This window comes from Emys orbicularis, chromosome 8 (genome assembly GCF_028017835.1).
Source record: "Emys orbicularis isolate rEmyOrb1 chromosome 8, rEmyOrb1.hap1, whole genome shotgun sequence".
In the NCBI taxonomy this organism is placed as follows: domain Eukaryota; kingdom Metazoa; phylum Chordata; order Testudines; family Emydidae; genus Emys; species Emys orbicularis.
In genome coordinates this window covers 9,744,429-9,768,913 of record NC_088690.1, presented here as the reverse complement: position 1 = coordinate 9,768,913, position 24,485 = coordinate 9,744,429, and the positions used below count along the sequence as shown (strand labels likewise).

Below are 24,485 nucleotides of genomic sequence, written 5' to 3'. Positions count from 1 at the left end.
ATAAGGGTGGATCTTGAGGCATCCATGGAGAGCTGGGGCAATCCTGTGGAGTCCCATTGTCTCCATTCTGCTGCTTCCTAGATCTGCATTCACCATGGCAGCACGACTCCTTTAAATGTGAGTACCTCCGACTCTTTCCCATTAGGGGTGGGGGACTGGCAGCATGGAACAGGCCTCCACGGGAGCTGACAGGTTCTTTTTCATTTCAACAGCTCCAAATTCCTTCAGTTCGACTCATTGGCTGTTTGCTCCAATCTCTCTCCACCCCTTGCCCTCACAGCCCCTACTCTTCTAGCCTAAGCCTCCATGCTTCTGCCCCTCCTTTTCTTCCTCTCGCCATCACCCCCTTCCTTCCTTCCTCCTCCCTCAATGTCCCCATTCCCTTCTTTCTGCCCTCTCCTCTCTCTCCCACTCATATGTTGTTGTTTTTTTAAGAATGGGGTACTAACCACCCCTTACTGATCACTTGGCTTGTAGGTTGTCTCTCCCCGCCCCCTTCGTCTTGCCTGTTCAGATTATAAATTCATCAGGGTAAGAATGGGGGCTTCCTTTTTTGCTGAAGTCAATGGAAGTCATGTGAGCTCATCCTAAAGCAGAATTTAGCTGTAAAAAGGTACTTGTATGAGCAAAGGGTGTTTTGTTTTGTTGGTTTCATTCAGTTTCTTTGTATGTAAATCCATCCTCACTTGCCTGGATTTTCCTTTGCTGCATACAAAATGGAGTGCCTGCTCTGACTTGTGTAAGAACAGTAGAAGAACCTTGATCCAAATGAATGACTCTTTTATGAATACTGTTGTTATTAGGTTTTCTTTCTGCAACACAATGGGGCTTTCTTTGTATTGCAGAAGCTTTTTATAGGATAAGAGAATATATTTTCTCTTGAGAGATCTTCATAAAAGAATCTTGGGGGAATAATACTGTTCAGTTCTCCATGAAAGAAGGGTAACTTAATGTAAAATATTAGAGTTAACTTTTACTTGAGCTTAAAAGTAAGACAGATATTTTCATCCACTTCTTATTTGGTTTTTACTTAATTTTTTATTTTATTTTATTTACTAAAAAGAAGACAAGCTAATATTATCCCAGCCATGCCTGGGATAATAGCTGCAATCTCACTGTCCCTTCAGTATTTTAAAAGGACTTCCTTCCACGTAAGCTGTCAATTAAAAATCTTGTTATATCATCATTCTGACACCAAATGGAAGTATAATGGCTTTTTGACATTGGATGATGTAACATTTCTGAGTGACAACTGAACAATGAGAAATTCCAGCAGCTGTACTTTATATTCGAATGGTTAGCTTTGTGAATTGTACTATAATTTCCTCCCAATCTACTCGTGTATAGTCAAAGCTATTACACTTGTTTCATACAATTATTATTTTATTTTCAAAGAAAAGGTTTGCTTTCCACAATTTTTGTGGCATCTCAAGCACCACTGCTTTTTTTCACTTGATACATACATACATACATACATACATACGCACACATGCTTATAATATATAATACTATATATTTCATGTGTCTGCTTACATAATGTGTGTATATTATATTAATGGTAATAGTAATGATCTCCGGTATGATTAAGATCATGTTTAAGATCTTGTTCACACATTATGCTTTTTGAACCAGTGCAAGATAAACTGTCAGTATCCTAATTTTGCCAGCAGCCTTAAGTGAACAATATTGTTAGACTGCTGTCAAGGAGGTGAAATGTCACTTGCTGTCCATTGACTTGTGAAGCACTTAGCAAGTGTAGCTTGAAAAACTGAATTTATTTAGTTGTGATGCAAAATGGAATCATGCTTCCATAATAAAATAAACTTTAAAAATATGATATTAAAGCAAAGTGTTTGAAAAGTGTAATCATTGCTGTTTGTGGAACTTCATGTGCCACCGTAATAGTGAACAGAACAAAACTTTTCTTAAAAATTCAAACTGATGTGGGAAAAAGTATATAGCTACTAAGTGAATCATTGAAAAATATTAGTGTGTGGTTTTCAGTTTTGCTAACAAGAAAAATCTGATTTTCAGCTTTACAAAATGGTAAAATATGCTCATTAAAATAATTGCACAGGAATTTACAGCCAAATTCTGCACAGCTCCCATTGATTTCAGCAGGCATTGAGTACATGTAATTGAGACCAGAATTTGGTCATTAGCCAAGATTTTTAAATGGTGTACACATTAATACACTTTGAGCAAATTTATTAAAAATTGTAGTTCTCAAAAATTCAGCAATTTTTAATTGAAATAACATAATCAATGTATTCATACTTTGACCTTACAAAACTTACCTTTGTTTTTAAAAATTGATGCCTTTTTTTCCTCATAATTTTCAATCTGCAAAAACAATTTGGATGTGACTGCATGCTCAGTTAGTCCTAAATACAGCTATATTGTGCAGACCTGACCCAGAATCCCACATCTCACAGCTCTGTCATGTTGAGAGAGACATACCCCCATGAAATATCCACTGCTCGAAGGCAGAAGCCATGGGGTTCTTATTTCACCTCCTCTACTAACTGGTGTTAATATATTTGTGCAATTCGTAACATTGTTATTATTGACCAAGGCCTCCTATACCTACTCTAGGAAGCAGGCAAGTAGATTCCCCCACTCCACCCCCAATTTTTATTTTTTAACAAATAAGGTTGCATGAGGTATCTTCTGGAAGAGCTGGAAATACAACCAAGGTCTCTGATATGAAAGAGCTAAGTTTCATCCACTTTGCTCCACCGCCTTTCAGAATGATTGAGCCAAATATATGTGCTTGGCTGTGCAGTTCAGGATATGGGCATTTACCTATAAAATTAATACATGAAACTTGACTCACTTGCACTCTTATTAATATCTAACTCATGTTCTGTTTCTCAGGCACTAGTAGGAAATTATTTGATTTTGCAGCAGTAAAAGAAGGATATTATTTGATTTTTTCCCTTTAAGAAACAACTGGGTTTTTTACCTTTATTAGTATTTCTTTATTATATAAACTATGGTTTGTATAATTTTATAACGATACCTTGTGTCATTGGACTGGAACTCAGAAAATGTGAGTTTAATAGCCAGCTCTGCCCCAGATTTTCTGTGTGACTTTCGGCAAAACATGATCCATCTGTGCCTGAATTCCAACGTAAATTGGGGTCTCACAAGGCAGTTCTCAACTAACGTACTTTTTCTTTGATAGATGAAAAAAATCATACAAGATTGTTGGTTTACAGGCATAGTAACACAACTAATAATTTTCTTTACTTTCTGCGCCCTTTCACCATTACACATTGGTAGCTCCTTTGACAAGTGTTTTCTTCTGGTCCTCTCATTACATTGTCATGTCTCTTTTGTTTTTGTTTTCTGGCAACAGTGAGTCATCCTCACTGCTTTGTGTGATGTCTCTGGAGGAGAGACTTGACTAGAGTAGTGAACTACATTTAAAACTAAAAGAACACAATATACAAAATTGAAAATTTATCCAGGGTGTAACTGCGAACCAGAAAAGTATTATAGCTTTGCCAGAATACCTCCTGACTTGTTTGTTCTTGCAAAGTAGTAGTAAAATCAACTATAGCAGTGGTTCTCAACCTTTTTTTACCCAGGGACCCTAAACTTAAATAGACAAACCTGCGAACCTTCAACCAGATGCAACGTGTAGGGTGGGCCACCTGCCTCCACAGATTTCTGCCTTCCATTTGACCCTGCTCTCTGAGGTGCTGATGTAGCAGGGCAGAGAAGTGGTGTGTCTCCTTGGTTAGCTGCTGCCTGCTCGTGGAGTCAGTGGCTGTGAAGCAACCCCTTCTGATGGCAGGGGGAGATCTCTTTCTGCAGTGATGCTGCAATTTTTGGTTGCGGCCCACCCCCAACCCAGACAGGCAGGGTGGCCCGCTGAGGTGAGTCAGGGGGTGGAAGTGGCGCTCCCTCTCCAAGCCCCACCTAGGGCTGAAGCCCAGTTTATTTTGGTGGACACCCTGAAACCTGCTTGTGCCCCCTCAGGGGGCCCCGGACACCTCGTTGAGAGCCAGTGGACTATAGCATAGCACAAATATATACATAGAAACATTTTATTTGATTACATCTCTTTCCTAGCTAAAAAGTCTAGATGCTAGTGCTATCTAGTCTACCTAGGAATCTGACTTTAAGATCAAAGTATGAACAGTAGTACTAGGTCTCTGCCGTGTAATTGTTTACCTCTAGATTTAGGTTTAGCTATGGGATTTCACATCTTTCTATCAGGATCAGCCAGTCATGCATAATAAATCTTTACATTCCTGATATCCTTTTCATAACCCATCCTCTATGAGGATGTTCACTGCCAAGAATAGGAGGAAATAAGCTATTAGGAAAATGCTTGAAACTCATATCAGAATGCTTGAAAAAGAACTTAGTGTCAACCTTTTTGGAAGTTCTTCCCTCTCATCCAGAAGACATAATTTAAAGCAATGGGTACTGTGCTCCATTTGAAAGAATTATTCAATATTCTGTGAAATAAGTCATAGTTTGCTGTAAGTAAATAGATTCCATCTTCAGCACAAATAATTGTTTGTGAATGTTGTTTCCTGTTCTTTTTTTCTTTGGCAGTCTTAAAATGCAAAATAAGAATCAATGTAGTACACCTCTACCCCGATATAACGCTGTCCTCAGGAGCCCAAAAATCTTACTGCGTTATAGGTGAAGCCACATTATATCGAACTTGCTTTGATCTGCCAGAGCGCGCAGCCCCGCCCCCCTGGAGCGCTGCTTTACTGCGTTATATCCGAATTCGTGTTATATTGGGTCGTGTTATATCAGGGTAGAGGTGTATTTCTTACCAAAGTTCTGGTTTGGGATTTGGCATTTGTGGTGAGAGTTTTAGTAGACAGTTTTTTACAAACTTGAAACCTGCCTTTAGTTAACTTTTTGACTTTGATTAAGTAGTCTAATGGAATTACATTGTTAAGTTATGGCCTCCTCTTCTGAGAAAAGAAAGAAGCAGTAGTTTGCACCTGACCTTTCAGTTTTCCCTAAGGTACCACTGGACTTTGGAGTGACCTTTGAAATTCAGTTAGAGTTTGATGTACCAAGTTGCAAAAAATGAAAGTTAAAAAGGTTCTCTCTCTGAAGCAAATATTAGGAAGGTTTTCAAAATGCCTCTCTTCCCCCAGACTATCTGTGACTTGTCTTCTCTCAATAAGCTAGTTTGTGACCATTCTGTTTCTCACAATCTTAAGGTGAATTTGTGATATACATAAGGGAGTCCTCAATATGGCAAAAGAAGAGTGTTCTGCTTTCCATTATGACCCACTCTTCAAGAAGAGTAGGGAATAGCTTCTGTAATGTTCAAGAGACCTTCTTCCCTTTTGAGTAAAGTACGTCACCTGTTTAATTCTTTGAGGGACCCCCAATAACTGAATATCCCACTTGTCTCATCTAGTTTCTTCTTGTTTGGGTTTACCTTCATGTGTCCTTGTGTGTCAGCAGCACAGCATACTAGGGCTTCTAAGGAGCAAAAGTCAGGAAGGGTAGGAGGGAAACAGGTTATTCACAATGGCTAGAATCCTTGTTCATCGCTGCAAATATTACTGTTGTAACTCACAGTTCAATCCTTCTCAGCAAACTGATGGTTTCAAGCATCTTCTGTTAATCAAATGTAAAAAATGGAAGACTATAGAAAAGGCCTTGGTCCCACATTTATAAAGAAAAATAGTTCACTGTAAAATGATTTTGTTACACTCAAATTGGGGGTTGGTTACCTTTTTTTTTTTTTGTAATTGTTTCTGCTTCTTGCTGGTGTATGCTAATGTAGAGTTCTTTTAACTGCTGATACATTAGAGTTTTGTTTGAGGTACTTCTTGGCATGTTTGCATGACATAATAATTACAGTTATAATTCAGACCTCTCCAATAATCGCATTTCAAACTGAATAGTTGCCAAATGTTCTTGAGAAAGGGAAAGGCCTAGGGAAAAAATGATCAATTTGCAAAATTGTTCCCTTATGTACAGGAAAACTAGTAGATAAACAGGAACATTAATAGAATATACTTTAAAAATATATGATATATAAATTATTAGGCATTGAGTTTTCATTTCTATTAAATATAGGGAACAAATTATTTCTGCTTAAATGCTCCCGCAGGGTATGTCTACACTAGGAAATTAGGTCGAATTTATAGAAGTCGATCTTTAGAAAGGGATTTTATACAGTCGATCGTGTATGTCCCCACTAAGCGCAGTAGGTCGGCGGACTGCGTCCTCAATACCGTGGCTAGCATCGACTCATGGAGTGGTGCACTGTGGGTAGCTATCCCACAGTTCCCGCAGTCTCCGCCGCCCATTGGAATTCTGGGTTAAGCTCCCAATGCCTGATGGGGCAAAAACATTGTCACGGGTGGTTTTGGGTACATGGCATCAGTCGCTCCTCCCTCAGTGAAAGCAACGGCAGACAATCGTTTCACGCCTTTTTTCCGTGCAGACGCCATACCACGGCAAGCATGGAGCCTGCTCAGCTCAGCTCACCATCACCGCTGCTGTTGTGTCCTGGAAGCTGCTGGCAGCAGACGGTGCAGTAGGTCTGCAAACCATCGTCATCCACCGCTGCCACTGCAACTCTGCTCTCCTGCTGTTGTAAATAAGCTCAGTCTCAATTGAGTAAATGATGACTGAGCTCAATAGAGTAAATGAGCTCAGTCATCCACCGCTTCCGCTGCAACTCTGCTCTCCTGGTGCCATGAATCCACCTTGCAGGTCCTCTCATCGTTCGGTATAAATATCTATTCTCTTGGCGTCCGTCATCATCCACCGCTTCCGCTGCAATTCCAGAACCAGAACCTACAAAAGCAGGCGAGGAGGTGATGACAGTGCGATCACGATAGTGATGAGGACATAGACACAGACTTCTCTCAAAGCACGGGCCCTGGCAATTTTGACAACATGGTGGTAATGGGACAGGTTCATGCCGTGGAATGCCGATTCTGGGCCCGGGAAACAAGCACAGACCGGTGGGACCGCATAGTGTTGCAGGTCTGGGACGATTCCCAGTGGCTGCGAAACTTTCGCATGCGTAAGGGCACTTTCATGGAACTTTGTGACTTTCTTCCCCCTGCCCTGAAGCGCAAGAATACAAGATGAGAGCAGCCCTCACAGTTGAGAAGCGAGTGGCAATAGCCCTCTGGAAGCTTGCAATGCCAGACAGCTACCGGTCAGTCGGGAATCAATTTGGAGTGGGTAAATCTACTGTGGGGGCTGCTGTGATCCAAGTAGCCAACGCAATCACTGAGCTGCTGCTATCAAGGGTAGTCACTTTGGGAAATTTGCAGGTCATAGTGGATGGCTTTGCTGCAGTGCGATTCCCTAACTGTGGTGGGGCGATAGACGGAACGCATATCCCTATCTTGGGACCGGACCACCTTGAAGCCAGTACATAAATCGAAAGGGGTACTTTTCAACGGTGCTGCAAGCACTGGTGGATCACAAGGGACGTTTCACCGACATCAACGTGGGATGGCCGGGAAAGGAACATGACGCTCGCATCTTCAGGAACTCTGGTCTGTTTGAACAGCTGCAGGAAGGGACTTACTTCCCAGACCAGAAAATAACTGTTGGGACATTGAGATGCCTATAGTTATCCTTGGGAACCCAGCCTACCCCTTAATGCCATGGCTCATGAAGCCATACACAGGCACCCTGGACAGTAGTAAGGAGCTGTTCAACTATAGGCTGAGCAAGTGCAGAATGGTGGTAGAATGTGCATTTGGACGTTTAAAAGCACGCTGGCGCAGTTTACCGACTCGGTTATACGTCAACGAAACCAATATTCCCATTGTTATTGCCGCTTGCTGTGTGCTCCACAATCTCTGTGAGAGTAAGGCAGAGACGTTTATGGCGGGGTGGGAGGTTGAGGCAAATCGCCTGGCCGCTGATTACGCGCAGCCAGACACCAGGGCAATTAGAAGAGCACAGCAGGGCTCCTTAGTTTTCACGTGGCACTGCTGCAGGCCCCTGGTGTAGCCTCTGTCCATCATGCCCTTGGAGATTTTTTCAAATATTTTGGCATTTCGTCTTTTGGAACAGAGTTCTGATAGCATGGATTCGTCTCCCCAAACAGCAATCAGATCCAGTACCTCCCGTTTGGTCCATGCTGGAGCTCTTTTTCGATTCTGAGACTGCATGGTCACCTGTGCTGATGAGCTCTGCGTGGTCACCTGTGCTGATCAGCTCGCCACGCTGGTCAAACAGGAAATGAAATTCAAAAGTTTCCGGGGCTTTTCCTGTCTACCTGGCCAGTGTATCTGAGTTGAGCGCTGTCCAGAGCGATCACAATGGAGCACTCTGGGATAGCTCCCGGAGGCCAATACCGTCTAATTGCATCCACACTACCCCAAATTTGACCTGGCTATGTCGATTTGAGCGCTAATCCCCTCATCGGGGAGGAGTACAGAAATCTATTTTAAGAGCCCTTTAAGTCGACAAAAACAGCTCCGTCATGTGGACGGGTGCAGGGTTAAATCGATCTAACGCTGCTAAATTCGACCTAAACTCAGTGCAGATCAGGGCTCAGAAATGTCGGTTTTGTTAGCTAGGGTGACTGGCCATTAGGTGTTAATAGGGCTAAGCTCCACCAATAATGTCGTAGCTGTAAAATAGGGTTGTACTGCAGAGTGCACTATTACCTGCTGCTACTGGGGAGCTTCTGGTGGGGCTGGAGCTGCTCCAGCCTCTGTAAACTGTAGAGGAAAGAAGGACATAGCAGAAAATGCTGGATTTGGTTGAGCTGGCCCCAAAGAAGCGGAGTACAGAGGTATATGAACAAGCTCCCTGCAGCCTCCAGCTCTTGGAGTCCATGTAGTGCTTAGGCTCCAGGCAGCAGAGGAGGCACAATGCAGGGAATACAGAGATACGTTTCCTGATGCTTCTGTTTCTGCTTTTCCAGTCCCAGTAACAAGTAGGGATGATTTCTGGGTTACGGGAATGTGGGGGCTCCTGAGTATGGTGGTGGTGGGCCATGGATTGAAAGAGGAAGAGTTCTGAGTCCCTCAAACTATTGCCTAATTTCTCTTCTCCCATTCACCTCCAGAATCATTGAGCATGATGTCTACAACTACTCTCTGGTGTTTTTCTTCCAATTCTGTTCTTGACTATTTCCAATCTGGTGTCCATTATCTATTCACCTGGGAAATCACTGTAATGATCTGTTCCTGGTCAAAACTGTAGGCCTAGACTCCATCCTTATCCTACTTGACCTCTTGGTGACTTTTGACACCACTGACCACTCCCGACTTCTTGAAATTTTGTACTTAATTGGCTTTTATAACTCTGTCCTCTCATGGTTCTTCTATCTCTCTGATCAATCTTTTACTGTCTCATTAGGTGGGTCATCCTCCTCCCCTCTCCCCCTTTCTATGGGTTGCCCTCCAGAGTTTGTCCTTTGTGCCCTCTCCACTTGTCTCTTTACACCCTCTCTCTAGGTGCTCTTATCCACAAGCGTGGTTTTAACTACCATCTTTATGCTGATGACTCACCTATCTACCTCTCTACTGATGAGCTATTTTCTTTCATCCAGTCTAGTATGTTGGCCTGTCTTTTTTGACATCTTTGTAAATGTCCAATCATTATCTTCAGCTCAGCATGACCAGAACTGTGCTCTTGACCTTTCCCCCCAAGTTCTCCTCTCATCCCCCTTTTCTGTATCACCATGGAAAATACCATGAAGGTTGCAGTAGCCAAGACTTGAAATGATGAGGTTGTGGAAGAGAGTTTTGGCTTTGTGGACAAAGCGCCAAGGCCGGATTTTAAAAGATATTTTGTAAGAAAAAGCAGTAAGATATAGCAATGGCCTGAATATGTGGGTCCAGTGAGAGGGTCGAATCAAAGATGATACCCAGGGTTGCAGGCCTGAGTCACTGGGAGAATGATGGTGGTATGCACAGTGATGGAGAAAGGAAGGAGAAGGGTGGGCTCCTTTTCCTACTCCTTTCCTCCACATCTCTACTTCCAATTGAAGAAATTACAATCCATGTAACTAACCAAGCTGGGCCAGTTCTTCGGCAGGTTCATTTCCAAAGTTCTTCACCCTACTGTCTGTTTGTGCCTTTAGATTGAAAGCCCTTCAGGGCAGGAATTGGCTCTTTTCTATGTTTGTACAGAACAACGGGGGTTGGGGCCTTTGGCGATACCATAACATTAATATTTAATAATAACGAGCCTGGGGTGGAACCTGTTGAAGCAAAGGGATTTTTACCTGATGAAGGAGTTTGGAACAGACCCTTCTCTTGTAGGTTAAAATGGTGGGACTAGCCAGTGCCTGATGCCAACTTCATTGGACAGTGAACAGCAAATCCAGCATCTGAAATTTAAAATTCATTTCCTGAGGACATCTTTTCCAAACCTACAATTTATCTAAACATAGATAATTATACATTTATAATGGACCAATTTAAACACTGCATCAGGCAGCTCATATTTGCACTCTCTCTCTCTCACACGTGCACACTCATATATATATATATATATATACACACACACACACGCACGCACACATGTATATATAAAAACCTAAAGTTTACCTTGAATCACTTTTGTGGGCCTCTATTGCATGCAGAAGTAATGCAACCAAATTACTATTAAAACATTTCGTCTAAAGAGTGCTAGTGAGTATAGAGGAAACACAATATTGGTCTATTAATAATTTGTTGGGTTTTTTTTTATTTTATTTTAGGATGAACGTGAGGCCAGAGAGAATGTGAAGAGAGAACAGGACGAAGCTTACCGCATTTCACTAGAAGCTGATAGAGCAAAGGTGTGTGCATAGTGAAGAATATCCCCTGCTGAGTTGGGAAATAATTTCATGAATACCAGGACATGCATGTCCTCACAATGGATGAAATTCACCCAGCTGTGGAGAACCACACAACTTCAGCCCCATATAGGGCTCTGCTTCCCTACACACCAAGGAAAACTCCTTACCAGCCACACAGGCCAGCATACAAAGCCACATTGTGGGCAAGCCAAGAGAGAGGCCACAGATTTATATTTACACAGATCCAGTGGCCCCAGTAGCCCACACAACTGACATGTAGAGTCTGTGGTAACAATTCCAACCAAGAGACTGGAATAGTGGCCATGGGGGCTGTGAGGCAGGCCTGCTCTGGGTTCCAGTGGGGGAGTCACCTTGCCATCTGTTCTGCACTCCCCCCTCACGGAGCATGAGTACTCAGAGTGAGTTTCACCTTGTGTGACTAGGAATTCTTCATGGGTAGTTGCTTCTGCTCAGCACAGTAGTTTATGTAGCTGAAGTTTGGAAATTCTCAGAATATGTGTTGCTCATTAAGCACACGTTTTATGTGGTGCACTGATGAGGACGTACACAGTGTTCAGATGACTGTTTTCATTATTGAGGACTGGGGGGTTCACATGGCTTTATCATATCATTTAAATATGGCACATGCACACATTGGCCAAAAAGTTTGACCTGTGTAACAATGCTCCCTTTGGCCTTATGACTAGGATCCACTGCGGGATTAATTTAATATGTGATATGCTCTCTGTCAAGGAGCCTCTATCCTGTCCTTGCAAGGAGATGACTTGATCTAAGAGGCCTTTTCCATCTCTAACTACTGGATCTATATACAAGATACCGATTTTGAATAAAAACTTGTGTAGTTATTTGCAAATTTTGTATTATTCTATTGTTCCTTTATGTTCCTATTCTTGCTCCAGAATTAAGGGGCTTGTGTTCTTCTCCCCATCTGCATTCAGAGGGGAACATGCACCCACCAAAGAGCAGGAGGGGAGGATACCACCTTTGTGGCATGCTCCCCTTCAGCCCCAATCTTTCAGAAGCTCCTCCCAGTCTGAGGCTGTATTAATGCACAATGTTTCCCCTACTGTTTGTGGAACCCGGTGTGACAGCTGAAGTCTGCCCCTTGTCTCTGGCAGGTCTGCACAAACCACTCCTACCCCAGCAGAAAAAGAAACATTTGTGGAGTTTCCTTTCCTTAATGTGGGTAATGCAATTTGTTGCACAGGGCTATGGGCTGTCCCGCTTAGCTGTCAATTGAATGTAAATGTGATTATTGTTTCTTTCTCTTGAATAGAGGGAAGCACAAGAGAGAGAACAAGCAGAGCAGTTTCGTTTGGAGCAGATTCGAAAAGAACAGGAGGAAGAACGTGAGGTGAGACACTTTGCCTTTTGGGGCAATTTCTAGAGTTTGTGTTGTGGGATACCTGGCAACCATCACTCAGAGCTGACTAAGATTTTTGTGTGGGCATTCAATACCTATGACATACTTTACTCTAACATGGATAACATTTATAGATCGTTTTACTCTATTGAGTACAACATGGTTTTATGGCTTTTCCACTAACTATTCTGTCTCATATTATCTGCTGCTGTTCCACTATCCTTGGGCAAGTCTGAAGCGCGCTCTGCCTCAGTTTCCTTGTTTGTTACATAGATAACCTACTTCACAAGGGCCTCATGAGGTCTCACTCCTCATCTTTGATAAAGTGAGGGTTTGTATGCATTTAGGTCTATTAGCACTTTGATCACTGTACTAAATCATCATCACATCCCTAATGGAAAGGAGATTAATATTAGTGTCCTCATTTTACACAGGAGGGGTATTGACTGAGTCTGAGAAGTTAAGTGACTTGACAATAGAATCATAGAATCGTAGGACTGGAAGGGCCTCAATAGGTCATCTAGTCCAGTCCCCTGTGCTCAAGACAGGACTAAGCAATAACTAGACTATCCCTGACGGGTGTTTGCCCAACCTGTTCTTAAAAAGCTCCAGTGATGGAGATTCCACAACCTCCCTAGACAATGTGTCCCAGTGCCTAACTACCCTCACAAGAAGTTTTTCCTAATCTTCAATTTAAACCTCCCTTGCTGCAGTTTAAGCCACAGAGGGTGTCAGCATTAGAGCTGGGATTAGAAGGCAAGAGTGCCGTACTCTCAATCCTTGCGTGATGAACTGGGCCATGCTATTGAGCTAGACCAAGACAGTCCATTGGTTGACTGGCAGGACTAGTTTAGCTGCATGCAGCTGGGAGAAATCTTATGATAGTTTTGGCTCTATCCACTGCAGACCAAATGACATCATTCTATAGCCACAAATTGGGCTGGAGTACCCCCCCCCCCAATTTAGAGGGAGCTTTGGCAGTTGGTTTCATGGATCCCAGGGCCAACTATGAGTAGCTGCAAGGAAGACAATGATTAATCTGTGAGTTTTAGGAAAAATCACAGTGACAGTCTCTCAGCCCTAGTGATCAGTTAACATGGGTTCATATAATAAATATTTTATACAGCTACATTTTATTATTTTATATGGAAAAGAACATACTTTTTAAACTATAAAACATGAGATTAGCATTCACATTTTGAGTTACTTAAATTAGGAGTCCTGTGTCTGAAGCCCCAAACATTGTCTTTGCAGATTCCATTTTTTAAAACGGAGTATCTCAGGTTGCTTTTCATTTTATGGATGGATTTCTTCAATTTTGTTTTCAAATATCTTGGAGGCTAGTCAGCACTATGAACAAATGGGTTGCATAATTTAATTTGGGGAATGAAGCCGTTTTTTAATGTTAAGATAAAACTAACCCAAAGCCCACAAAAATCCCAATTATTTTCTTTGTACTAATAATATAATTTTTAAATGGCCAATCAAATTTATCCTGAAACTTCTTTTAAAGAAAAGAAACCTTTAATCTCTGACTGAGACCTTAAATGTCAAAGTCTGTCCCCTCAAAACCAAGGTAACAATGAAAATTCAAAAACCCTGTCACAATAATGATGCAAACTCTCCATTGTGATTAAATATATTGGCTGCAAGGGAAACTAATGAGGTTAAACATCAGAAAAATTAGGAGGTAAAAAGAGCAAAGCAAGATGAGTGAATTTAACTCTTCAGAATGTTTCTCAAAGCACACTGCTAATGAGAAATATATATGTGTTATGCCATAAAGCCACAGTTTTGTTTACAAATCCAAGTCAATGAAGTACAGCACTAGTTCTTGCTGAACCAATAGCTAATCCCTTGTTACACCCATTCAGGTACAAGGGCCACAAAAGAGGGCAAATCAACCCTGTAAGAGGCATTGATGCGTACCTGAGCACAGCCCCAAACTGGCCCCTCTCCAGGAAGCATCTCATGGGAACAACTTGTTAATTTGTGAGATATGAGCCATCATACAAGTGTGCTCCATTCCGTTAGTCTGAGTGGATGGATAAACCAGATTACTGTTCCCCAAATGCAACTGCAGTGTGAAGAGTTTGAAAGCACAGGTGTCTAGCAGAGATTCTGCAGGATCTAATCCAGGATGCCCAACTTTCCTGCTGCATATGGTCAGACTCAGCAGTGTAATTGTTTGTCAGACTGTGCCACAAATGTCCTGTTCCCCAGTCCCCCAGTAAAAGCTTGTTATGGGGATTCTATGGGGTTTCACAAATAGTCCATTGTCCCAATCTGTTTTGTCCAAAGTGTGATCTCCCAGTACAGTGTAATTCCTGCATGCTAAAACAGTCCTAGTGTAACATGTACGAAGTTATGCACATAGCAGTAATTATTTCTTCTTCTTTATCTCCAGGCAAATGTATACCATAGTGATAAAAGAAGGGATAGTGCACATCCGCTTCTCCCCCCCACTCCCAAAAACTGTACACAAGACTCTCAGTCCTTAGAGCAGTTCTGGTGAAATAAACAGAATCATAGCTCAGCTAGCTATGTCATCAACCGCTGGGTGTGGTTAAAACAGCTGTCATGTAGTACCCAAAAGAAAACTGCGTGTCTGTGGCTGATGAAATGCTCCCTATGTTTATCCATTCTTCACAGGGGTGAGATGGAGCTAAGTCAGTTAATGATTAAAAAGAGCTTTGAGTTCCTTGGATGAGACTTTCAAATTAAAAGTGCTATAGATGTGCAAATTTAAAGGGTGAAATGCTGGCCCCATTGAAGCCAATGGGCGTTTTGCCATTGATTTCAGTGGGCCTAGAATTTCACCCATCATTAACAAGTACCTTATTAATAATAAGCATTGATATATCTGCATCCTTGTGGGGTGTGTTTGTTTGCTAATGCTATATATTTGTATAACCCAAGATACTTTCCCATCTTTTTCTGTTCATTGACATAATTTTCTTGATCTGACTCTCTTCTTTTGGCAGACATTTGAAATCTGGTATTGTTTTTATTTAATTTTCCAGATGATTAAAGTCTGTGGAACTGGTGAAATCCTGTTTAAATTGCATCCTTTCCTTTCTTTTCTTTTTTCTTTTGTTGTTGTTGTTGTTGTTTTTTCTGCCCTCAAGTAGGTTTTTAAATGTATATTTGGTGACATTTTAGTACTGTGTACTTTTCTGATATATGGAAAAATTGCCTTATACAACTGCAAAATATAAAGTTGGTAACCAACACAATTTTCTATTCTCTAAGACAAACTTGACAAGCAAATTGTGTCAACAATTCACCTTGCATACATCTTTCTGACCGAGATAAATGCATCCAAGAACCTGAAATATTTAAGTGCTTCCAGGAACTTTTAAACCATGTTATATTGTGAATACAGTAACTCCTCACTTAAAGTCGTCCCGGTTAACATTGTTACGTTGCTGATCAATTAGAGAACATGCTCGTTTAAAGTTGCGCAATGCTCCCTTATCACGTTGTTTGGCAGCTGCCTGCTTTGTCCACTGCTTGCAGGAAGAGCAGCCCATTGCAGCTAGCTGGTGGGGGCTTGGAACCAGGGTGGACCGGCAGCCCCCCCATCAGCTCCCCGCTCCCCTAAGTTCCCTGTGCTGCAGCCGCCCAGCAGGCTAGCAATTGCCGGCAGTTCAGCTGTCCCTCCCCCCACTGCCATGTGCTGCTCCTGCCCTCTGCCTTGGAGCTGCTCCCGGGAGCCTCCTGCTTGCTGTGCGGGGGGGTGGGGGGGGTTAATGTCAGGGTGTCCCCCTGCTCCCCGCTTACCCCATCTCCACAGAGCAAGGGGGAGACATGACAGGGCTCAGGATGGAGGGAGCTTGCTGGCTGCAGCTGCTGTCTCAACTTCCTGATATACTTAAGAAGGCAATGTACTTAGAGTGCTCAGCGTACTTAAAGGGGCAATGCATCTCTCTCTCTCTCACACACAGGATGTGTCTCTGTCTGCCATGCTGTCTCCCCTTCCTCCGTTTGTGCTGCCCTGTAGAGTGTGAGGCTCCATTAACAACGTGTTAACCCTTGAGGGCTCAGCCGAATGCTAGTTCATCATTTAGCAGCAAGGCATTCCCTCGGAAATATCCCACCCTCTTCCACCCTCTAACTTCACCACCTCAACCAAGCTTCACAATCATCATTGCTGTATACAGTATTAAATTGTTTGTTTAAAACTTATACTGTGTGTATACATATATATAATATAGTTTTTTGTCTGGTGAAAAAAAATTCCCTGGAATCTAACACCCCCCCCCCCTTTACATTAATTCTTATGGGGAAATCGGATTCGCTTAACATTGTTTTGCTTAAAGTTGCATTTTTCAGGAACAGAACTACAACGTTAAGCGAGGAGTTACTGTAGTTCATTTAGTCAGAACTACAGTATTAAGTGTTTTGCATGGGATTCTCCACCTTTTCTCTACAATGTACAGTAGAACTTGCTGTACTCTTACCTCCTGTTGCTACCAAAAGTCGAGAATGGGAATTAAGGTAAGAGACCATTAGAGGGAAAATAGAGGAGTATTGCAGAAAATAGGAATGTGAGAATTCTGTTGTGAATAATTAACAGGTTGCATTCTGTAAAGTTATTAGCAATTGAACTCACGTAAACTAGTATTGTAGCAGACTGTTGAGAAATTGCCTTGCTTATCTTCTAATTCATGTAATTAGTGTGTTTTCTTTCTCTCTTTAAAAGTAATTGTGCACACATAGAAACAGTAATTCCCTTCCGCTGCACTGTGCTTACTACCCTGCCTTTTCTAATACAATGGCCTTTTGGAAACTGTTTTCTTACATAAAAGCAGCAAAACCAGTCCCTGATTAAAACTATACCTGGGCTTCCTTGTTTTAATACAAACTGCAATAATGAAAAGAATAGGATCTGTTTGCTTAGCCAGACAAAAGAGATTTTAACAATGCTGTTTACTAACACTGCCCATGTTCAAGTGTACGGATTACCTATAGTCTGTTGTTCTGTAACAGTGTTTGCTTACATAAGGGGCTTTATGTTCAGTTCCATATATTTGAAATCTGGCTATTGATCTATTCACATACTGAACATCCTTTTTTATCAACAAAATTCAGCTTGCTTATTCAGGTCCAAGAGTTGCTAATGTTATCCAGCTCATAATTGTTTTCTAACTTGGTTCACTGGTGTGGAATATCCATTGTATATTGTAATTTTATGTTGAAGCCTTGGAGACTGGTTACTTTGGGGAGCTAGGTATTCTTTGCACAAAGAAAAGAGCTCTAATGAGCTACTGTTGTTTATTTTTCTGTAATATAATTGATTGAGTTCAGTAAATAATGTAGCATCTGTTATTATACTATGTGGGGAAATGTCAAAACAGAAGGATAGTAAGCAGGTGGTTGAGGAAGGAGAGAAAGGAAATAGAATCTATTTAATTATATTATTTAAAATATAATCTCATAGCAGACACATAAAAATGAATTTGAGCCACAAGGACGTTAAAAAACTCTCTTGGATTCACACACAAAGTGCCTGGGATTGCAAAAGCCCATGTGAAGCTCTATGTATAATTATTTATATTGAGATATAATTTCCCCCAATGTCTGCATGTAAGAAGCAGATTGTTTAAATGATCTTGTACCCTTGCCTCTGCCTCATTCTGTCCCTTTAATGTAATTCATTTCCCCCACTAAATGACTATGGGGAAGATTTTCAAAGACACAAATGGCAATTGAGTGCCTAACTCCCATTGAAAATCAATGGGAACTAAGCACTTAACTGCCTTTGAAAAATCTTTCTCTTTGTGCCTTTTTTCATATCACCCCAATTATTATTGTTAAGATTTTTACCAACAGGTACCTGCGTGTAGGCTCCTTTAGAACATCAGGCCAAACTAATTTAGCAGGCATCTTCTTTTGAAAATCCTGGCCACAGGATTCATGTTGTACTACAGGGGTGGGCAAACTACGGCCCGCGGGCTGGATCCGGCCCCTCAGAGCTTTGGATCTGGCCCGTGGGATTGCCCCCCGTGGCGCCGCGGACCCCGCGCAGCTCTCAGAAGCGGCCCTTGGGCAGGGGGGCAGAGGGCTCCACATGCATTGCCCTTGCCTCCAGGCACCGCCCTCTGCAGCTCCCATTGGCAGCTATAATTCCTGCCCCAAAGAGCTACCATCTAAGGAGGCGAGCAACATATAGAGCGTGAATAAGAAGGCAATCAAATATATATAGGTTTTAGATACATGTTTACGTTTGCTTACTTTTATAAGAACGGCCATACTGGGTCAGACCAAAGTATCTAGCCCAGTATCCTGTCTTCCAACAGTGGCTAATGCCAGGTGCCCCAGAGGGAATGAACAGAACAGGTAATCATCAAGTGATCCATCCCGTTGCCTATTCCCAGCTTCTGGCAAACAGAGGCTAGGGACACCATCCCTGCCCATCCTGGCTAATAGCCATTTATGGACCTATCCTCCATGAATTTATCTAGTTCTTTTTTTAACCCTGTTATAGTCTTGGCCTTCACAACATCCTCTGGGCAAAGAGTTCCACAGGTTGACTGTGCGTCGTGTGAAAAAATATGTCCTTTTGTTTGTTTTAAACCTGCTGTGTATTAATTTCATTTGGTGACCCCTCGTTCTTGTGTTATGAGAAGGAGTAAATAACACTTCCTTATTTACTTTCTCCAACCAGTCATGATTTTATAGACCTCTATCATATCCCCCCTTAGTCATCTTTTTTCCAAGCTGAAAAGTTCCAGTCTTATTAATCTCTCCTCATATGGCAGACACTCCATACCCCTAATCATTTTTGTTGCCCTTTTCTGAATCTTTTCCAATTCTAATATATCTTTTTTGAGATGGGGCAACCACATCTGAACGCAGTATTCAAGATGTGGGCATACCATGGACTTGTATAGAGGCAATATGATATTTTCTGTCTTATTATATATCACTTTCTTAATGATGCCCAACATTCTGTTCACTTTTTTGATTGCCGCTGCACGTTGAGTGGATGTTTTCAGAGAACTATCCACAATGACTCCAAGATCTCTTTCTTGAGTAGCAACAGCTAATTTAGACCCCATCATTTTATATGTATAGTTGGGATTATGTTTTCCAATGTGCATTACTTTGCATTTATCAACATTGAATTTCATCTGCCATTTTGTTGCCCAGTCACCCAGTTTTGAGAGATCCTTTTGTAGCTCTTCAAAGTCTGCCTGGGACTTAACTATCTTGAGTAGTTCTGTATCTTCTGGAAATTTTGCCACCTCACTGTTTACCCCTTTTTCCAGAACATTTATGAATATGTTGAATAGGACTGGACCCAGTACAGACCCCTCTGTTATTTACCTCTCTCCATTCTGAAAACTGACTGTTTATTCCTACCTTTTGTTTCCTATCATTTAACTAGTTACCAATCCACGAGAGGACCTTCCCTCTTATCCCATGACTGCTTACTTTGCTTAATAGCCTTTGGTGAAGGACCTTGTCAAAGGCTTTCTGAAAATCTAAATACACTATATCCACTGGATCCCCCTTGTCCACATGCTTGTTGACCCACTCAAAGAATTCTAGCAGATTGATGAGACATGATTTCCCTTTACAAAAACCATGTTGACTACCAACAAATTATGTTCATCAATGTGTCTGACAATTTTGTTCTTTACTATAGTTTCAACCAGTTTGCCCAGTACTGAAGTCAGGCTTACCGGCCTATAATTGCCGGGGTCACCTCTGGAGGCCTTTTTAAAAATTGGCAGCACATTAGCTATCCTCCAGTCATTTGATATAGAATCTGATTTAAATTATAGGTTACAGATTACAGATAGTAGTCCTGCAATTTCACATTTGAGTTCCTTCAGAACTCTTGGGTGAATACCATCTGGTCCTGGTGACTTATTATTGTTTAGTTTATCAATTTGTTCCAAAACCTCCTCTAATGACACCTCAGTCTGGGACAGTTCTTCAGATTTGTCACTTAAACAGAATTGCTCAGGTTTGGGAATCTCTCTCACATCCTCAACTGTGAAGACCAATACAAAGAATTCATTGAGTTTCTCCGCAATGGCCTTGTCGTCCTTAAGTGCTTCTTTAGCATCTCGATTGTCCAGTCGCCCCACTGGGTGTTTAGCAGGCTTCCTGCTTCGGATGTACTTAAAAAAAAAAAAATTTGCTATTACTTTTTATTACTTATATTCACATAAATAAAGACTTTCCCACTCTGCTCTCGGCTGAGCCATTAAATATTGGCTGATTTCTTGTAGCTGTTGCAGCAAAAATGCATCCTGGTGCTTGGAGCCATTTCTCTGTGGATAGCATCTTTCCTTTCCTCCTTTAATCTATCCTTAAAATCCACTTTTTTTGCCTTGGCTTTTTCCCTGCTGATCCTCCTATGACTATGGCCGTTCCCACCTTCGTGCCTCATATATGCTAAATAACCTGTTTGCCTTAAATATAGAGAAGAAATATCCCAATCAGAGCATTTTAGTTACAAGTATTTTTAGTAAATCTAACAAGTAGGGATTTGTTTTCATTGTGAATTGCTGTTGGGGGGAGGAAGAGATTCCCTAGTTTCAAATGGTCAGTTATTTTGCCTAGAGGAGTACAGTTTGATAATAAAAAGTATTTACAAAAATGAATGCATGTAGTGCCTTTAATTTGTAACCTTTAAGAAACCAATTGAGCACTTGACAGTTATTCTCTCAATCAAAAATGTTGATGCCTTTTTGCCAAACAATTAAATTACCTCTCTCCATCCTGCAGTAAACTGTAGGTTTAATTATGTGTTATAAAGGAAGGGTTTATTTTAATTAATTGTCTGGTGGGCTGTTATTAAGAAATGCATAATAATGGTTTTGTCATTGAGACATAAAGCACAGCTAAAGTTCTGGAGCCGTGTGATTCCTCTCGGAGTTCTAACATGAAAAATAAAAAAACTCCCGGGCCTAAGTAGTTAAATTGAAGCTAAATGGTCCTTTTTCTTTCCTCAGGCTATCAGGCTATCTCTAGAGCAGGCTTTGCCTCCAGAGCCAAAGAAAGAGAGCACTGAGTCCGTCAGCAAACTGCGTATCCGAACACCCAGCGGAGAGTTCTTTGAGCGGCGATTCCTGGCCAGCAGTAAGCTGCAGGTTGTCTTTGATTTTGTAGCTTCCAAGGGATACCCTTGGGGAGAGTTCAAGCTGCTGGGCACCTTTCCAAGGAGAGATGTAAGTAAACCTACCTTCTGTGGATAAATTCTCCTTCGTCCTAGTTGCGTGTCTCAAGATGGCATGTCTGGTACAGCATGAAAGGTGAAGGTTGGCTTGGTATGTTATAATATGGTCAAGCTCCATGACGCAAAGCAAGTCAGGAGCTAACATGAGAGCCCTAGGACAGAGGTTCTCAAACTGTAGTCCGTGGACCACCAGTGGTCCACGAGCTCCATTCAGGTGGTCCGCGGATAGTTCCTTCTAAGGTGTGTGCCTGGGCGGCCGCACATGAGAAAATGAAGGGCCACCCACCTAATTAGTGGAGCCGCGCAGGCATGGCTCCTGGAGAAGAGACACATGTAAGATGAGGTGGTGGCCTTGGGGGATATAGGGGTAGGTGGGAGGGGGCAGTGGGGTGAGAAGAGGGGGTGGGGGGAATTTGGGATGTGCAGGGCTGCGGCGGCCAGAGAAAGAGGCGACTTTCCCCAGCTCCAGGGCTGTGGCTGCCAGGGAGAGACGGCCCTCCGTCCCAGCCTCAGCTCTGTGCCTGTTCTGACGGGGGAGAGACCCCCCCCTCCTTCCTAGCCCCAGCTCAGGGGTTGCTGTGGCAGGGGAGAGAGGGCACATCCATTGCATTAGAAAGGTAAGAGTACTGATATTAAAATATGAGTTGTGTGCTTTTATTTGTAGAACCAAAAAAACTTTAATTATTATTAAGGGTTTTTTTTAATATAGCACTTTTATCCAACTATTACAATAGTTAGCTAACGGTACAAGCAACATTTTGAAAGATCATTAAGTGATCCACCGAGACTCTCAGCAATTTTCAAGTGGTCTGCGAAAAAAAAGTTTGAGAACCACTGCCCTAGGACATGTTATGTAAAAAGCTGTATTGGAAAATCCAGACTTTCAGTGGCAGAGGAAATAAAAAACTAATTTCTAAAGCAAAAAATGTAAAGGGTCAAATTCAGTGAGGACTGGACACACACATCCAAAAACAGAGTTTGATCCAAAAACTTTATTCCCTGTTTTAAAAGAAAGTAGAACCCCTCTTGCTTAGCATAATACTCCCAAAGTTCATTTGGTGAGCAGCATTTCATCTTCTCTCCTGGACATGAAGTTCTGTTGTTCAGATTTTGTGTTCTGATCTTCCTGTTGATGTCCATTTTGCTTAATGTAATTTGTGACATGAGTAGAAAGGGCTCTGTCAAACAGTAAATGAGTTATCGGATACTTTAGCACACTTATTCCTGATAAACTATTCATCTATCCCCTAAGTAATTCATAAAATCAAGTAAATAACCATTTTAAATTCCTACCTAAAACTTCTTTTGAAGTGTATAAAAAAATAATGACATCATATCTGGTGTGAGTGACGATCATTATAGGCTGAACTAACTCCCTGATCCTCAAGTTTGCTAATTTATCTGTGGTTAAACCTGCCATGGACACTGGTCACTAGAGCTTTTCTTAAACTAGATTTCTTTGACGAGATGCCTTTTTTGTTGCCTGCTGCATTATAACTTAGATTTTGTTTATAGCATAGTTGTTGTTACTACAAAAATAAAAGATAAAAGGCCCAATCTTTGCGTCCAGCTGAGTTGTGATCAGTGCAAAACCTGAGGCTGGGAAGGGGTGCAAAGATAGCAGCACAAGTTATGTCAGTCACCGAGCGGTGGGGCTTGGCAGCATACCAGCCACCCACCCCATATGCTGCAGTGGTGGTAGTTTAGCTCTGTCACCCGGGGATTGCACGTGCCGGGGAAATCCTCAGGTGGCTGGTTAAGCTCGCTTTGTCTTTTTTGCACCATGAGAGCCCAGTGTGTGGGACACTTTGCTAGGTCCACCCTTGTCTCCTCCTCTGCAGGAAGTTCACTAAGGATAGGACTCAACTCAGAGTGTTTGCAGTGCTATTTTGTAACAGCCATCTGTTGCTTCAGGATTAGTATCTAGTTTGTAAAAGTCATCTTAAATTACAACCCGCCCCAAAAGGTGTAGAAATATTTGTACTTAACAAACATATCCTCTTGAGAGCAGGCTTGATTTGTGATGATTGTGACATAACTGTGAACGGGATTGTAGATATCTGATGGCTTGTCTGGAGCCATGTCTCAAAGGCAGAAAAACTGATTTCTAATCCGAGAACCTGTCAGAAGAGGCAGTTAAGAGATGTTGAAAAAGACATAGATGGACTTTTATTTTGATGGTACTTATAACTGTTGGAGAGGAGAAACCGATTTGAAGTGGGAGGCGGGGAAATGCCTTCCAATCCCATAAATCTCAGCATCACCCCACGCATGTTAGGAAGCCGGCAAACCACAATCAGTGCACAAACTATCAACCTAATATCAGTTCCATAAAGGGATGCACCGAAGAATGCCATTCAAACACTCTGAAATCAATGGGGAGAAGGAATGTTAAGGGGCAAACCACTTAGAGGACTTGGCAGTGTTCAGATCCTTCTCCTCCACTTCTTCTCACCAGTCAGTCAGTGATCTAAATCCTGCTCCCTTTTCCCTTCAGGCCCCACTACAGCCTGAGCCCCAAGGAAGCAAGGAGTCACATTACGTGACACACAGACTAACCTCCCACCCCACCCTCTAAAACTCCACCACAATGGCATCTTCAATATGAGACTCCCTAGCGCTTCAGAACAGCAGCCTCATTAAATGGAGAAAAGTACTCTTTCCAATATGGACAATGTTAGGCAGTTTACCTAGCCCCAGGGAATGCCTTTTAATTACAAAGTAGGGGCCCTGTTAGCTTGGCAGTGCTCTCATTAGAAGAGTATAGACATCAGTGATCTTATTGTAACTTTCAAAATAATGATAAAATTGATAGATCTCTTTGGATTTTTCAGGATGAAAAGTGCTACATAAAGTAAGAGAGGAGGAGGATTGATAAGGGACCTGGGAGTCAGGAAACTTGGCTTCTATTCCCATGTCTGCTACTGATTCGGTTGTGTGACCTTGGGCAAGTCACTTAACTTCTCTCTGCCTCAGTTTTCTTTCTGTTAAATGGGAATACTGATATCTACCCACCTTCATAAAGCACTTTAAGAACTTCAGATGGAAAACATTACATAAATCTTAAACCCAAGATTTCCAAAACTGGGTGCCTTCATTTTAGGCTCCTAAATCATATTTAAGCAACTAAATAAATAGCC

The 24,485-nt window shown here is 41.9% G+C and overlaps 1 protein-coding gene across 1 annotated transcript in view; it reads left to right on the top strand.

Moving 5' to 3' along the window:
* FAF1 (Fas associated factor 1) overlaps positions 1-24,485 on the top strand; it is a 320,133-nt gene that overhangs the window by 275,403 nt on the left and 20,245 nt on the right. Inside the window, 3 exon segments of the mRNA XM_065409464.1 lie at positions 10,685-10,765; positions 12,063-12,140; positions 21,122-21,337. Coding sequence (XP_065265536.1) covers positions 10,685-10,765; positions 12,063-12,140; positions 21,122-21,337 — 375 coding nt within the window.